We start from the raw sequence: 18,294 nt of genomic DNA on the forward strand, positions 1-18,294 counted from the left end.
GCGTGCACCACCATGCCCGGCTAATTTTTGTGTTTTTAGTAGAGATGGGGTTTCCCTATGTTGACCAGGCTGGTCTCGAACTCCTGACCTCGTGATCCGCCCGCCTCGACCTCCCAAAGTGCTGGGATTACAGGCATGAGCCACTGTGCCGAGCGGAACTGCCATTCTCTTTTCCATAGTGGCTGCATCATTTTACATTCCCACCAAGAGTGCACAAAAGTTCCAATTTCCCTACATCTCTGCTGACATCTTTTTATTTTTGTATAGTAGCCATCTTATTAGGTGTGAGGTATCTCGTTGTGGTCTTGATTTGCCTTTTGCTAATGACCAGTGATGTTGAGCATCTTTTCATGTGCTTATCAGCCATGCCATTTGTATATCTTCGTTGGAGAAATGTCTATTCAAGTCCTTTACCCGTTTGTTTTGTTAAGAGACAGGGTCTCACTTTGTCACCGAGGCTGAAGTGCAGTGTCATGATCATGGCCCACTGCAGCCTTGAACTCCTGGCTTTGCTCATTTTTTTAGTGGGTTTTTGTTGTGTTTTAGTTCCCTGTATATTCTGGATATTAACCACCTTATCAGATAGGATTTGCAAATATCTTCTCCCACTTTTTCTTTTCTTTTCATTTTTTTTAGAGACAGGGCCTCCCTGTATTGCCCAGGCCGGTGTCAAACTCCTGGGCTCAAGTGATCCTCTTGCCACAGCCTTCCAAAGGGTTGGGATTACAGGCATGAGCCACCACACCCAGCCCCGTCTTCTCCCTGTTAGTGGGTTGCCTTTTCACTCTGTTGTGTCCTTTGGCTTCTTACTGTAAAACAAAAATAAAATTCTAAGCCCCCCAACCGACTAAATAGACCCATCCTGTCAGCCAAGGGCATTCTAAAGTAAACCTGAGGCCGGGTGTAGTGGCTCATGCCTGTAATCTCAGCCCTTTGGGAGGCCAAGGCGGGTGAATCACTTAAGATCAGGAGTTCAAGACCCAGCCTGGCCAACATGGTGAAACCCTGTCTCTAGAAAATCACAAAAATTAGCCAGGCATAGTGGTGGGCCTCTGTAATGCCAATTACTTGGGAGGCTGAGGTAGGAGAATCACTTGGACCTGGGAGGTGGGTGTTACAGTGAGCCAAGATCATGCCATTGCATTCCAGCCTGGGTGACAGAGCGAGACTCCGTCTCAGGAGAAACAAACAAACAAACAAACAAACAAACAGAGACCTTAACACTGATACACTTTGTAGCAATAAGATACCAATGTGACAGCAAGTCCATCCCCCTACCCCCACCTCTGTGTTGTCCCATCTTTCTGGACTGAACCAATGTACATTTAACATGTATTGATTGATGTCTTATGCTCCCTAAAATGTGCATAAAACCATGCTGTGGCCCAAACACCTTGGGCACATCTTCTCAGGATCTCCTGAGGCTGTGTCATGGGCCATGGTCACTCACATTTGGCTCAGAATAAATCTCTTCAAATATTTTACAGAGTTTGACTCTGTCGACATTACAATTTTGAAAAAATAAACATTTTAAAAATAAAATTTGGGGGCAGGTGTGGTGTCTCATGCCTGTAATGCTAGCTTTTTGGGTGGCCAAGGTGGGAGGATTGTTAAGAGGCCAGGAGTTTGAGACCAGCCTAGGTAACATAGTGAGACCCCCATCTCTATAAAAAATTAGCCCCACATTGTGGCATGTGCCTGTAGTCCTAGCTACTTGGGAGGCTGAGTGAGGCAGGAGGATCATTTGAGCCCAGGAGTTCTAGGCTCTAGTGAGCAAGACTTTGTCAATACAACACGATGCAATAAATTTAAAAATTAAACATTTTAAAAATAGAAATAATCTCTCAACTTGATGAGGCAAACACACACAAATAAAATTGGAGCAGACCTCTCAAAGTCCTCCCTGGGAATAATTAAGAACCTCTACACTACCCATCCACCCCAACTCCCCTTCCTTGCACTCCCAAATGAGATGGACCCTGAGAGTATAGATACTTCAGTCCTCTCATTTTCTCTTTTATGTGAACCTCAAAGAACCTAGTCACCCCCATGCAGAAGACATGTGGAGACAAACAAAAAATGACATATGTGACCAACTATTTATTGAAGCAAATATAACAATTTCTGGTGCTTATTATTTTGAGAGGGAGTCTTGCTGTGTCGCCCAGGCTGGAGTGCAGTGGCACAATCTTGACTCACTGCAACCTCCACCTCCCACATTCAAGCAAGCGATTCTCCTGCCTCAGCCCCTTGAGTAGCTGAGATTACAGGCACACGCCCCCACACCCGGCTAATTTATTTTATTTTTATTTTTTTATTTTTTTTTAGAGATGGGGTTGCACCATTGTCGACAAAAAGAGTCAAACTCTAAAATATTTTAAGAGATTTATTCTAAGCCAAATATGAGTGACCATGGCCCGTGATACAGCCCTCAGGGGGTCCTGAGAACACCTGCCAAAGGTACAGATTAGTTTTATGTATTTTAGGAAGGCATGAGACATTAATCAAATACATTTAACAAATACATTGGTTTGACTTAGAAAGCTGGGAGAACTCAAAGCCGGGGGCTTCCAGGCTATAGGTAAATTTAAACATTTTCTGGTTGACAATTGGTTGAGTTTATCTGAAGACCTGGGATCAAAGGAAATGTTCAGGTTAAGATAAAGGATTGTGGAGACGGAGTTTTATTGTGCAGAGGAAGCGCTCAGATAAAAGACTTCAGAGAAAGCAGGTTGTGAAATGTTTCTTACGGGAATTAAAAAGGTGCCTGGTTCTAAGTTGAATACCTCCTGGATCTGGAAAGAAAGGAAGGAAAACAAAGGGGAAAAGGGATTCTTTATAGGATGTGCATTTTTCCCACCAAAGACTTTACAGGGCAATTTCCAGGTATGGCAAGAAAATGTATTTTGGGGTAAAACATTTTGATTTTCCTGTTATGCCAGAGTCAGAGTGGAAAGTAAGTCACAATATACAGGATTAAATAAAACCCATCTGATGAGAATTCATGCTTTGTAAGGCACGACTCCCCAGACCCCTTAGATAGGAATTTAGGCAAGATTTAAAAAAAAAAAAATCGGAGCTTAGTCCTCATCGTGTTGGCCAGGCTGGTCTCGAACTCCTGACCTCAAGTGATCCACCCACCTCAGCCTCCCAAAGTCTTGTGATTATAGGCATGAGCCACCACACCCAGCCGTGGTGCTTATTATCTAATGTACTGCAGTAAAAGAAATGAATTCCATACCTAATGTCCAGGAGAATCTTTTCTCCCTGAGAGTGATGAAGGTGGAATACACAATTTTATGAATATTTTTAACCAGGAACTTGAACTGATCTCCGAGAAATAGCTTATTTTCCTAGTTTTAAACTTAACACAACTTATCTAATATCTAAAATGTGTGAAATTCAACATGAAAGTAAACTAAAGAAGAGACTGGGCCGGGGATGGTGGCTCATGCCTATAATCCCAGCACTTTTGAGAGGCTGAGGTGGGTGGATCACCTGAGGTCAGGAGTTCGAGACCAGCCTGGCTAACATGGTGAAACTCTGTCTCTACTAAAAATACAAAAATTAGCCAGGCGTGGTGGCCAGCACCTGTAATCCCAGCTACTAGGGAGTCTGAGGCAGGACAATCGCTTGAACCTGGGAGGCGGAGGTTGCAGTGAGCCAATGTCATGCCATTGCACTCCAGCCTGGGGACAAGAGCTAGAGACTTCATGTCAAAAATTTAAAAAGAAGAGATTGTGGCCTACTTTTAGCAGAATTCCCTTCTGCATGCCTGAAAGGTAGAAAATTTGTGTACCTATTGAATACCCACAAGCTAGCTGTATTTTATTTCTTCCTAAGTTGAAATTGCAAAATTGTAACTCAATGAAAGAGATCTGATCTCCCCAACTCCATCTTGCTTCCAAGCTGTCATTGTTCATTCCTGGTCGTAGGCCAAACTAACTTTGGTGGCTCAGGCCTATAATCCCAGCACTTTGGGAGGCCAAGGTGAGCAGATCCCTTGAGGTCAGGAGTTCAAGACCAGCCTGGCCAACATGGCGAAACCCCGTCTCTACTAAAAATACAAAAATTAGCTGGGTGTGGTGGTGCGCACCTGTAATCCCAGCTACTTGGGAGGCTGAGGAGGAGAATCACTGGAGATAGAGGTTGCAGTGAGCCAAGATCACACCACTGCCACTGCACTCCAGTCTGGGTGACAGAGCGAGACTCTGTCTCAAAAAAAAAAAAAAAAAAAAAAAAAAAGTGATAGCTCTTTCCCAAAACAAACCCCCTTCTTGCCTGGGGACTAGACTGCCTCCTTTGTAGGAATAACAAATTAGCCACAAGATTAGACATTATAGTTTAGGAGTCATACAGCTGGAGGCTACAAGATTCTGACCCTCCCCACATTGCTCCTGGGGATAACATCATTACTGTAAAACCTAAGATCAGAGATTGAGATACTTCCCAGACCCTGCACTTGATGGATCAGCTGGCACCAGTTATATCGATAAACTGGCTCATCTCATCTTGTGGCCCCCACCCAGGAACTGACTCAAGAAGACAACTTTGACTCCCTATGATTTCATCTACAACCCAACCCATCAGCACTCCCAATTCATTAGGAGTGAACCCCATCCACCAAATTATGCTTAAAAACTCTGATCCCAGAATGCTCAGGGAGAGTGCTTTGAGTGATAATAAAACTCCAGTCTTCTGCACAGCTGGCTCTGCATGAATAACTCTTTCTCTATTGCAATTCCCATGTCTTGAATAAATTGGCTCTATCTAGACAGAGGGCACAGTGAACCTGTTGGGTGATTACCTAATTTGACATATTCATACTCTTGAGTTTGAATTTATACATATTGTTAGGCTTTTATTAGTCAACTTTCACAATATATTAAGAATAGAAAGTTCTCTAAATCTTGGATAAAAGAGATAGAAGACACACAAAAGTTATACAGGCCAGGCACAATGCCTCATGCTCGTAATCCCAACACTTCAGGAGGTTGACTCGGGAGAATCACTTGAGGCCAAAAGTTCAAGACCAACCTGGACAAAGCAAGACCCCATTTCTAGAAAAATTATTTTTTTGTTAAGTTATACAGTTGCCAAGGATTAAAAAGCAAATTAGTAGAAGAACTTTAGAAAGAATCTAAGAAACTGATTACGGGCTTCATCCATTGGACCTCACTTTCTCCCAGTAAACTGAAAAAATAACATTCTTTTGAAAGCCAAAGACTCTGAGGAACAGAAACAGTTTTAGGTGTCAAGAGGTCTTTATTGAAATAATAGCACAGTTACACTTCTAATACCCTTTCCACTTGTATACAACAGATGAAAAATGCTTGCTACATACAGTGCACAGACAGTTCAATAATGAGAACCAATACAACTGCATTTGAAATAAATAAAATAGCCTATTTAAATAATTTAAAGTAAAATTACTGTACAATATGAAAATAAAGATACATAAATGTTAGAATCTACAAAGCTGTAGAAATAAAATCATTATTCTGCATTACACAAAACAGTGCAAGAAAAAAATCCAAATAAGCTTTTGGAGTGCAAAGTTTAAATCTTCCATTTTAAATTATCATGCAGACATAGCATTTCAAGCCATGCTATGGTCTATGGCAAGGATTTTAATTTTTAAGGAGAAAACTGCTAGCCAGTAAATTTACTGCCCCATCAAGTGTTGCATCACATAACTGCTGCTGCTCTGCTTCTATGGTTCAGTTTGGAAGGGAGGTATCCTGTTGCATTCAAAAAACTGAAGTTAACAAGTTTCTGAAGCAAACACATTTACCTTTTAGCCTGAAACAAAATTATATGACAAAATAATCATATCCCTGGGTTTAAGAAAAAAGGGCCTATACCACATAGTGAAGAAGCAGTTTTTCATTCATCTTTAAACTCCATGATGATCCTTAAGTGAAAGCAACCATGTAACTTTTGAGTGACATATATTATGGAATTCTGACCTCTAGAAGACAAGTGATAATACAATATGGGATCATGAGAAGAGCAAAAGTAATTCTGAACACCTGGGAAGTTTAATCTGGGAGGAACTTGGTTGCATTACATTTAATAATATAGTTGAAGTATAATTCCATTGCAATGTGCATATAAAACTGTTATTTAGGCAAAGACCAAGGAATGCATTTAATACTAAACTGTAAACACACTGTCCACCTTGACTTGGAGTGCACACCAACAACGGAAGAGCTCTTCTGCAGACTTTGGCAACGAGACTACATATAGCAGGTCACAGCAGCACGAGCTCACATGGAAGACTGAAAGCACTGCGGAATAACACCACCCAACACCTCCTATCAGTGGGATACATGGTAATAAGGGGCCTCTTCGTGCTAAACCACTTTCCTGGACACTACGTTCTTCAGATTTGTAATTTTCACAACTCAGTAGTCTTAAGTCTCTGTGCTTTTGCTGCATAGACTTACACCATGGGGTGTGCTCTACCCGTTGTAAGTCCAGAGGGTGACAGTTCTATCTGCAGAGGATGACAGGAAGGAAAGATCCTGGGTGTGCCATCTGCACTGAATCACTTTGTCCTTGTGCTCCCCCACCACCATGATAGGAAGCTGCTTGGTGAGGTCCCCTAAATTAGAAAAGAGATGTTGATTTACAATGCAAAATAAGAATAGGTACAGATTTTATAGACTGTTACTTTAAGACATTACAGTATAAAAAATCTTAAACTACATTAATATAATACACTGAAAGGTTTACACAGGGATAAATTACTAACTACCTAATTATGCTATTAGTATTTGGTAACATACCCACACAGCAACATTTGACAAGTTGCTCTCTCTCTTTGAAATTCTCTCAACTTGATTTCTCCCTGATTTCAGTGCCACTCCCATCTTTTGCTAGTTTCCCTTTTCTTCTTGACTTAAAGCTTGGTGAATCCCAGGAGTCAACCCTCAGATTTCTTCTGTTCTCTCTGTACCTAACTTCCTACAAAATTTCATCTAGCAACATGGCCATTTATATATTTACAATTCATACATATTTTATCTCCAATCTTGAGTTCTCACTTAAGCTCCAGACTAGTATCCAAATAGTCATTCAGCATCTCACTTGATTGCCTGATAGTCATCCTAAGTTAAACTTGTCTAAAACCAAACTCGGTTTTCTTGCCTAAACCTGTTCCTCCCCTCGCCTATCTCCCTTATCTCAATGGCACCATCTGGTTGCTCATGACAAAAACCTAGGAATCATCACTGAATCCTCTTCCCCTCACTCCCTAAATCGAATCCAAATAAAATATATCTCAAATTTAGTCATTTCTTACTACCTCCACCTCCACCACCCTAGTCCAAGCCACCATCATCTCACCTGAACTATTCCAACAGCCTCCTCACTGACATTTATATTTCTACTCTTGCCCCCCTTACAATCTACTCTCTACAGAACTCCAAATTCTCTAAAAATATAATTCAGCTCCTATCACTCCCATTTAAAATCTTCCAAAGGCTTCACATTATACTTTTAAAATGCTTATAGCCCACCAACTATAATAAATGTACCACTCTGGAGGGGGATACTGATAATGGGGGGGGGCAGGCTATGCATGTGTGAGTCAGGAGTATATGGGAAATCTCTGTATCTCTCAATTTTGCTGTTAACCTATAACTGCTATTCAAAATAAAGCCCTTTAAAAATGTCTATAAAACCCTGCCATTTATTCTTCTGTGTCTCTCTCTCTTAGTTCACTAAGTTCCGGCCACATTGGCTTCTTGTAGTGTCATGAACGTGCTAAGCTGGTTCCTACTTCAGCATCTTTATACTTGCTATGCTCTTCTCCTAGGGTCCTGGCCTGGCTTGTTCCTCCTCATCATTCTGGTCTCTGTGCAAATGGCATTTCCCTGGAGAGACCTACTCCAATGATCCTATTTAAAGTAGCCCTCCCCCTGCAGTGAGCCGAGATGCACCGCTGCACTCCAGCCTGGGCGACAGAACAAGACTCCATCTCAAAATAAATAAATAAATAGATAGATAGATAGATAGATAGATAGATAGATAGATAGATAGACAGACAGACAGACAGCCTTTCCCTATTCACCCTAGTCACTATCTCCCTACCATGCTAATTTTTTTAAACAGCACTAATACCTAAAATTACATTGTTTATTGGTTTACTTTTCATTGAACTCAATATAAGCTCCATCAGGGAGGGAATTAACTGTCTTATTCTCATCTGTCAGTCCCTAATTGATACACAATATTTGCTTGATGAATGTTTAAAAATAAAACTAGATACTAAGACCTAATTACAAAGATTGTATGCTAATTATTTAATGTAGAAGCTAATAAGAGTACATAAATCTATCATTTATCTTAGAATGAGTCACTATAAATAAATGTTGATTTTAAAAAATATCTTAAGTGGAGGCAGGAGGATCACTTGAGGCCTGGAGTTCAAGACCAGCCTGGGCAATATGGCAAGATCCCATCTTTACAAAAAAATTTTTAAAATTTGCCATCCATGGTGGTGCACAGATGTAGTTCCAGCTACTTGGAGGCTGAGGCAGAAGGATCGCTTGAACCCAGGAGGTCAAGGGTATAGTGAGCAGTAATCATGCCACTGCATTCCAGCCTGGGTGAAAGAGTGAGACCCTGCCTCAAAAAAGAAATCAAAAACTAACAATAAGGTTGGGCATGGTGGCTCACACCTAATAATCCCAGCTCTCTGGGAGGCCAATGCAGGCAGATTGCTTGAGTTCAGAAGTTCGAGACCAGCCTGCACAACATGGCAAAACTTTATCTCTATGAAAGATACAAATATTAGCCAAGTGTGGTGGCATGCACCTGTAGTCCTAGCTACTTGCAGGGCTGAGGCGGGAGGATCGCTTGAGCAGGGGAGATAGAGGCTACAGTGAGCTAAGATCATGCCACTGAACCCCAGCCTGGGCGACAGAGCGAGACCCTGTCTCAAAAACAAAAACAGGCTCGGTGCGGTGGCTCACGCCCGTAATCCCAGCACTTTGGGAGACGAAGGCGGGTGGATCACTTGAGCCCAGGAGTTCGAGTCCAGCCTGGACAACATAGTGAGCCCCTGCCTCTATAAAAACAAAACCAAAACCTAACAATAAGACTATTCACTGCTTATTTAATAATTTGCTATTATATATCTTAATACAGTCTCAGAATCTGCTCAATACCATAAAATGATTGAAAATATTATATAATTATAATTGATTATATAATTAATTATATAATCAATTGAATTAGAATTGATTATATAATCAGTGGTTGTGGTTGATTATATAATCAACCACATTACACTAACAAAAAAAAACAAAGGTCCAAAATAGAACGGGAAAGATTAAAAACAGAGAAGTCGATTTCAATCACCTTGTAGGTCTGTCACCTTTATTTTCATATCATAAGAGCCTGTTAGCAAGTAGTGAGCTCCCGGGGAGAATCGAACAGAGCGAACATCACTGGAATGAGGGTGATAACTTTGTACCATTCTTCCTCCTCTTATGTCATACAACATGCAGCTAGAATCTTCTTGACCCGTGGCTAAGAGACGACCACTGGGATCTACAGCTACAGATGCCACTGCACTGCCTGTAGTGGGAGGAATGAAAGTTTAAATATGGAAAATCAATATACCCAAATGGCAACACAGCTAATTATGTTCACTGAGCCATATACTAACGATTTAATGTAGTTTATCAATACTGTTCAGCTATGAAAAAATCCAAATTAACAGTTAACCAATGAACACTTGTGTCCTTTTAAGGCCCAAGGCCTAAACAAGATTTTGTAAGAAACGAGAAAGTCCATTTTTTGTCATTTGAGAGAACTGTGTGGAACAGCATCACCTATAGTGCAACAGATGAGCCATGCTACAGAAACCACTTTTCTCAATCCAGTGTTTTCACTACTGAGTAAGTGTCTAGAAATGCTCCTATACCCAGCTAAGAGTCTAGCTAAAGAGACAAGAAATTCAGTAACAAAATGCATTTTATTTTAGGACAACAGTATAGGAAATGTACTAAAGCAACACATGATTACTGCCAGTAGGAACTGTGAACAGAAAATAAGCTCTTGGGGGCATATATTCAGGGCAACTTGAATCCACGTCTCCCAGAAATAAAATAAATAAATAGGCTGGGCACCGTGGCTCACACCTGTAATCCAGCACTTTGGGAGGCCGAGGTGGGCGGATCACAAGGTCAGGAGATCAAGACCAGCCTGACCAACATGGTGAAACCCCATCTCTACTAAAAATACAAAAATTAGCCAGGCGTAGTGGCGTGGGCCTGTAATCCCAGCTACTCAGGATGCTGAGGCAGGAGAATCGCTTCAACCTGGGAGGCGGAGGTTGCAGTGAGCTGAGATCGTGCCACTGCACTCCAGCGTGGGCAACAGAGTGAGACTCCATCTCAAAAAAAGTAGACAAATTTTTTTGAGACACAGTGAGACCCTGTCTCAAAAATATAAATAAATAAATAAATAAATAAATAAGAAGTTTGAGTAACACCGCTCTAGACCAAAGTGGTCTAGGAAGACTTCACAAAAAAATGAGACACAAGTTAGATCTTGAAAAACAAACAGTATAAATAAGAGTATGTATGTATGTATACACAGGCAAACACATACATTTATATGTAATAAAGAATAATCTTTTCTTGAAATATATTGAAAGAGAAGAGGGCTATTATGATCAGCAAGAATTACATGAGAAAAAGTTTAGAGGAAAAGTATAAAACAGTTACAGGAAGGTGGACCAGTTTGGCTGGAGTTAAAAGTTTAACTTTTAACAAAAGTTAACATGAAAGGCAACTTGAAACTGAAATGCAAAAGGTGGGTTAGGGCCAGGCCATCAAGCGCCTAAATCTCAAACTGCAGAGTTCTGAACTTGTCTCCGTAGACAGTAAAGCATCACTGTAGGTTTCTAAGCAAGAGAATTACATGATTCGAGCAGTACTTTGGGTAGATTAATCTAAGTGAAAATGTGTATCAAATAAAAGTGGAAAGATTATAGAACAAAAGAGGCCACTGGAAGACAAGAAAGATTTCAGGAACAAAAACTGAATAAACAGTCAACAGTCTAGGAAATTAACTGCCTGAGTGGGGCAGTTAATTAAAATAAAGCACAAATGAGTCCCAGATTTCAAATCTAGTTGCATGAGGAAATAAAAGAACCATTATCAAAACTAGGAAAATGAAAAACAACAACAACAACAACAACAACAGTAGGGAAGGTGGGAAGAATAACTGATTTAGAGGAGAAATACAAAGAGTTTAGTTTTACACGTACAAAATTCATAGTATCAACAAAAATCTTCATTCATTTACTCAAAAAAGTTATTAAATCACTACTCCCTTAGGCCAGGCACTATGGTAGGTGCTAAACCTCTTCTGAAAATAAAAGAGGTATCATTGCTGCCTTGATGAAACTTAAAATATATTGGAGGAGGGAAGCACTAAACAAGTAAACGAGTACATAATTTTAAATAGTGATAAGAGTTCAGTAATAGAAAATAATGGTAAGGTCCCAATTAGGTAAGTCAAAGAAGGCCTCTCTGGCCAGGTGGCATTGAAGTTAAGACCTAAAGACAAGAAGGACCTAACCATGAGAAGACAAGAGGAGGAACATTTCCAACTAAGGAAACAGCGCATGGCTTTACTGGACATGGACCTTGGCATGTTCCAGGAATTGGAAAGAAAAAAAGTAAGTGATCTGAGATGAGACTAGAAGGGTAAAAATGCCAAGTCAAGCAGGGTCTTACAGGTCGTGATAACAAGTGTGCACTTTAAGATTTAAAGCCACTGAAGGTGTGAGGTGACCAGGTTTATTTTTTCAAAAGTGTACTCTAACTGCTATGTGGATCACAGACTAAAGGGAGCACAAGTGAAAGTGTACAGTAAGGAAGCTAGTGCAGTGGTTCAGTTGAGATGCTGGTGGTTTATCCTATTTATCCTAGAGTGGTAGAAATAGAGGAAAATACGTAACTGGGTTTTTTGTTTGTTTGTTTTTTTGTAGACAGAGTCTCACTCTGTCGCCCAAGCTGTAGTGCAGTGGCATGATCTCGGCTCACTGCAACCTCCACCTCCCAGGTTCAAGCGATTCTCCTGCCTCAGCCTCTGGAGTAACTGGGATTACAGGTGCCCACCACCACGCCCAGCTAATTTTTTTGTATTTTTAGTAGAGGCAGGGTTTTACCATGTTGGCCAGACTGGTCTTGAGCTCCTGACCTCAGGAAATCCGCCCACCTCGGCCTTCCAAAGTGCTGAGATTACAGGCATGAGCAATCACACCCGGCCAGGTGCAACTCCTGGGACATTTAACTTTTAGATCATGTAGCTGAGGCATAAAGTTGTTATATACCATGTTTGGTATAAGTTTGTCTTACTGTTTCTCTACTAAGAACTCTTTTTAAGGCCAGGCGCGGTGGCTCATGCCTGTAATTCCAGCACTTTGGGTGGCCGAGGCAGGCGGATCACGAGGTCAGGAGATTGAGACCATCCTGGCTAACATGGTGAAACCCCGTCTCTACTAAAAAAAAAAACAAAAAAATTAGCCAGGCGTGGTAGCAGGAGCCTGTAGTCCCAGCTACTCAGGAGGCTGAGGCAGGAGAATGGCATGAACACAGGAGGCGGAGCTTGCTGTGAGCTGAGATCGTGCCACTGCACTCCAGCCTGGGCAACCTGGGCGACAGAGTGAGACTCCGTCTCAAAAGAAAAAGAAAAAAAAAAAAAAGAATTTTATGAGCCTAGCACACAGAATAGGTTTCAGCTAGAGATAAAAATGTAAGTCCTTCAGCATATGCGTTACACTTAAAGCCGGGGAAATGGGTGCAATCATCTAGAGAAAGAAAAGAGACTAAAGTCCTGAGCCCTAGGGAATGCCAGAATTTAGAAGTTGAGCAAAGAGAAAGAGCCAGCAAAGGAATAATTACCCAGAAAGGTAAAAGAATAGCAGAATGCCCAAAAGAAAAGTGGAAGAAGTCAACTGTGTTGCATGACACTGAGAGTTGAAGCAAAAGTAGGATATAAAAGTTATTTGACAACCGGAAGTTTATTGGTGATCTTGAAAAAGACAGCATTTGTTATAATGGTTGCAGCAGGAACCAGATTAGAATAAGTTAAAGACTGAGGGTAAGGAAATGGCTAACAGTATATATAGGCAAGACTTGTGAGATATCTTGAGTAAAAAAATAAGCAAAAATTGAGGGTAAGAGCTGGAAGGGATATAAGGAGATCAAGAGATGAATTTTTGGCTTGCCAATTCTATAAAATGTTTGCATGTGCATGATAGAGAAGCAGAGGAGGAGAGATACCGTAAGAGGAAGACATTAATGTTATCAGAGAGAGGAGACAACCAAAAACTAGAAGTCTCTGAAATGGAGAAAAAGGGCCTGAAAATAATGTAGAAAGCTAGAGTTTAAAAATAAATTAGTGGTAAGTGTATAGAAATTACACAAATAAACAAACAAAAAAACACAATTATTAACCCCAAGGAAAATATACACAGGAAAAAAAATAAGCTATGAATGGCATTACCCTGGTTAAAACAATGTAAACAATGACTAACTGAGCTAACCAAAACTGATATATCAAAAAGATGCGGAGGGGCTAGGCAGGGTGGTGTGTGCCTGTGGTTCCAGCCACTCAGGAAGCTAAGGCGGGAGGATGGCTTGAACCTGGAAGTCAAAACTGCAGTGAGCCATGAATGCAACACTGCATTCCAGACTGGGTGACAGAACAAAACCCTGTCTCAGAACAAAACAAAAAACAAAAAAAAAAGATGCAGAGAGAGGAAAAATATATGTGAATGTGGGATGATGGGAGTTGGAAAGGCACATGAAAAAGTTAAATCTTCATCTTCTATGGTAGGAAGTCAATAAATAATCCTAAAGAAAAGAAAATAAATTAAATAAATATGAATATGTCCCTTATTCACATACAAATTCTTCCTCTCTCCACATCTTTTCAATATAGTTATATCAGTTTTGGTTAGATCAGTAGTCATTGTTTACATTATTTTAACCAGGGCAATGCTGTTTTTCTTAATAAGCCTTATTGAATTGCTTGATTTCTTAAACCAGGGGTCCCTAAGCCCCACGCCACTGACTGATAGCAGTCTATGGCCTGTTAGGCACCAGGCCGCACAGCAAGAGGTGAGCGACAAGTGAGCGAGCATTACCACCTGAGCTCCGCCTCCTGTCACATCAGTGGTGGCATCAGATGCTCACAGGAGTGGGAACCCTATTGTGAACTGCGCATGTAAGGTATCTAGGTTGCGTGCACCTTATGAGAATCTAATGCCTGATGATCTGAGGTGGAACAGTTTCATCCCTAAACCATCCCTACCCCTTCCCACCCCACCCATGGAAAAATTGTCTTCCACAAAACTGATTCCTGGTGGGTGCCAAAAAGGTTGGGGACTGCTGCCTTAAACTATGTCATATATTAATTTTGAAAATGATACAAACTAAATTTTAACAAATCAATGATCACGGACTCAAATGTGCTGTAAAATATCATATCTGGTTTGAATCAAAGTGAAGAAAAAGGTCCATGAAACTCAAAAGAATAAACAAGGCATTAAAAAAAAAAAAATACCAAAAATTTAGAATACAAGGCAGACCTTTTCACTTGGAATACTACCATAGAATTCTCTTCTAATTCTGCTATTAAAAACTACAAAGGACCAGGCATGGTGGCTCACACCTGTAATCTCAGCACTTTGGGGGGCCAAGGCAGGTGGATCACCTGAGGTCAGGAGTCTGAGACCAGCCTGGCCAATATGGTGAAACCCCATCTCTACTAAAAATACCAAAATTAGCTGGGTGTGGTGCTGGGCGCCTGTAGTCCCAGCTACTCATGAGGCTGAGACGGGAATCGCTTGAACCTGTGAGGCACAGGTTGCAGTGAGCCAAGATTGTGCCACTGCACTCCAGCCTGGGTGACAGAAAGAGACCCTGTCTCAACAACAACAAAAACTACAAAGGTGGAAAAGGTACTTTAGAATAAAATAAGGATAATAGCAGAACACTGTGTCACTCTTAGATACCATGCTTAAAAGGTAGTACAATGCGGCCAGGTGAGGTGGCTCACACCTGTAATCCCAGCACTTCGGGAGGCCGAGGCGGGCAGATCATGAGGTCAGGAGATCGAGACCATCCTGACTAACACGGTGAAACCCCATCTCTACTAAAAAATACAAAAAATTAGCTGGGCATGGTGGCGGGCGCCTGTAGTCCCAGCTACTCGGGAGGCTGAGGCAGGAGAATGGCATGAACCTGGGAGGCGGAGCTTGCAGTGAGCTGAGATCGCACCACTGCACTCCAGCCTGGGCGACAGTGTGAGACTCCATCTCAAAAAAAACAAAAAGGTGGTACAATGCAAAGAACAGTACATGGAACAATCTAAGACATACTGTTAAGTTCAGAAAGAGAAATTTGTAGTGCATGCTACCATTTCTCTGTGTATGTGTGTGTGTGTGCATTTGTGTTTACAGGAGAAGGGAGATTAGGATACATACAAACTTTCTGGTTATATATTTATAGAATATTTCTGGAAGAATAAATAAGAAATTGGTCCTTTAGTGAACGAGAGACCAAGAAATAGGAATGGAAAGAAAATAGTACATTCCATTGTTCAATTTCACTTTTTGCCATGTGCATGCATTTTAAAAAATGTTTCTAGACGTCTGAGTTATAAAATGGCCCTGCTAACAGACAATCTGGGACATTATATTTAATCTCCCTGGGCCTTGGTTCCCTAAGCTGAATATTATTTTTACAAATAAGGTAACAAATGAAAGTATTTTGAAAGAACTGAAAGTAACTAATAAAATATCAAGTATTTATTTCATTATTTTTTCTATTTTTTATATTGCAGGGGAGAGGAAGTTGGCTACTGCAATTTACAAAGTTTTTTTCCTCATATAAATTCATTTAAATTAAAGAAAAACCTACCAGTTCCATGAAATGTTGTGCCAACAACACGAACACAACTTGGTACTCGAAGATCCCAAAATCTAACAGTCTTATCTTGGGAACCAGATGCAATCATCCAGCCACTCCAGGTATAAAGTGCTAAAATATGCCCTATAAAAGATCATATACTCAATTATTAATGTGGGAGAGTGTCTTTCCATAACATATTCAAAGCTAAGCACTCTAGACTTGGGCAAGGTCGCTCATGCCTATAATCCCAGCTACTCAGGAGGCTGAGGCAGGAGGACTGCTGGAGCCCAGGAGTTCGAGGCTGCAGTGAGCTATGATCATGCCACTGCATTCCAGCCTGGGCAACAGTGCAACACCCTGTCTCTAAAAAAGAAAGAAAAAGCTAAGTACTCCTTATTTACAGGGCAAGTGGAGGTCTGGTTAATCAAATGTACTATGTGATAGAGATTTTTCACATTTATCAAATAGACTGACAATTTTAAAAATAAAATAAAATTCAGTAAAATGCACAACATCAAAACCATACTAGGCCAGGCATGGTGGCTCATGCCTGTAATCCCAGCACTTTGGGAGGCTGAGACAGGATGATGGCTTGAGCCCAGGAGTTCAAGACCAGCCTGGGCAACACAGTGAGACCTTGTATCTACAAAAAATGTTTTAAATTAGCCAGGCGTGGTAGCACATGCCTACAGTCCCAGCTACTCAGGAGCCTGGGTAGGAGCATCACTTGAGCTCAGGAGGTTGAGGCTGCAGTGAGCTGCAATTGTGCCACTGCACTCTGTCTGGGCAATAAGAGCAAGACCCAGTCTCTTAGAAAAGCAAATGCAGAGAGGAAAAAACACAGATTGAACAAAAAAGCAGCACTTGAAATTGATATTACATACCAGTATGTCCACTCAAAGCATGGAGGCCCTGTCCTCTTTGACAATCTGTTGTATAAATGTTACAATCCCCTGCTCCAGCACTTATTAAAATAGCTCCTCCGCTTTCTGGGCCTTCCATAAATGCCAAGTCTCTAATTGTTCCATCATGCATACTAAATTCCAGATCTGGTCCTGAAACAGTAATAAGAATTAAAAAAAAAAAATGCTGCTCAACTTACTGTGGTAACTTGAGATTGCTAAACTACCTCAAAACTGGTCAAGAATGGTTCAGAAATATGGTTTGTATTTTCATTTAGGGATTGGTATTATAAGCAGTTTCACTTCACTGAGCAAAGAATTTTATCAAAATAGCTATTACCATAGGGTTATCTTGTCTCTTATCTCAAAGAAAAAGAAAGAGAAGACAGGTGATGTCTAGAAAACATCTGGTAGCTATTTAAAGGTTATTTTTCTAATAATTTTATAAAACTCAAACACCACCTAGACACCTGTAAGAATTTACTAAGAAAGAGTAATACCTCATGAATGTAACTAAACAATTAGAATTACTAAAAAATTCTTAAGATTATATTCTTGGATTTCATTAAAGACAATACAGAAATACAACATGGAGGAAACATAACGTATACACTGGTAAGCTAGCTACTGCTTACATACTTGGGCCCTACCTGTTGCGTTACAAGTCTCCGCATTGAAGGGCAGCACTTTGACGTATTTGTCATTTGATCCTGTTGCTAATAACTGCCCACAAGGACTCCAGGCCACACAGTAAATGGATCCTTTATGATGTTTATTCCTTTTAAAACGTACCACTGGCTGCTTAGGAGTCTCATGTGCACTGAAAAGAAAAATTACAGAAAGATATCTCAATTTCTTGCTTGCTACAATCAATTATTATGAGGTTCCACATTATAGTTGTTCCTGAAGGAGCAAAAAGCATGTCAGACAACAGCTTATTAATAATTTTCAAAATCATAGAAGAAACAAATTAGAAGCATACTTAAAACCCAAAAAGTAAAATTATAAACCAAATCATACTAAACTAACTCTCATTTCAGATGACAAAGGAAACAGAATATACGACTTTAAAAAAAAACTCTCCATTTCTCATATTCTGTATGGATTTTAAACTCAGAAACAAAAAAAAATTAAAAAGCTAACAACGCTTCCAAATTTTTTAAAAATGCAATAAGCATGTAATAAACATATAATAAGCACATAATAAACACGTAATAAACATATAATATGAGCAATGTGCAAAAGAGTTCTGTCCAGAGTTTAAAATCTGGTACAGGTAGATATTGTCATGACTACCTATATACAGTAAGGCAAGTATAAGTTGTTATATAGTCCAGTATAAAGCACTAGGCCTTAAAGGATAGGGTGAATTTTTACAGAAAAAGAAGGCAGAACCACCACTTTAGTGACAATAAAATATAGCAGGGAAAGTACTGGCTGAGTATGCA

At 40.4% G+C, this 18,294-nt stretch overlaps 1 protein-coding gene across 3 annotated transcripts in view; it reads right to left on the reverse strand.

The window, feature by feature from the left end:
* Nucleotides 1-5,252: 5,252 nt before the first annotated feature.
* The window catches only part of WDR47 (WD repeat domain 47), a 70,930-nt gene continuing 57,888 nt past the window's right edge, over nucleotides 5,253-18,294 (reverse strand). For all 3 annotated transcript variants that reach the window (XM_050745570.1, XM_050745581.1, XM_050745561.1), the window contains exons 11-15: nucleotides 17,497-17,666; nucleotides 16,829-16,999; nucleotides 15,954-16,085; nucleotides 9,370-9,588; nucleotides 5,253-6,607 (exon numbers count right to left, since the gene is read on the reverse strand). In XM_050745570.1, coding sequence (XP_050601527.1) covers nucleotides 6,465-6,607; nucleotides 9,370-9,588; nucleotides 15,954-16,085; nucleotides 16,829-16,999; nucleotides 17,497-17,666 — 835 coding nt within the window. In that variant the 3' untranslated portion in view covers nucleotides 5,253-6,464. The remainder of the gene's footprint in view (nucleotides 6,608-9,369; nucleotides 9,589-15,953; nucleotides 16,086-16,828; nucleotides 17,000-17,496; nucleotides 17,667-18,294) is intronic.

Source organism: Macaca thibetana, chromosome 1, assembly GCF_024542745.1.
Source record: "Macaca thibetana thibetana isolate TM-01 chromosome 1, ASM2454274v1, whole genome shotgun sequence".
Taxonomy (NCBI): Eukaryota; Metazoa; Chordata; class Mammalia; order Primates; family Cercopithecidae; genus Macaca; species Macaca thibetana.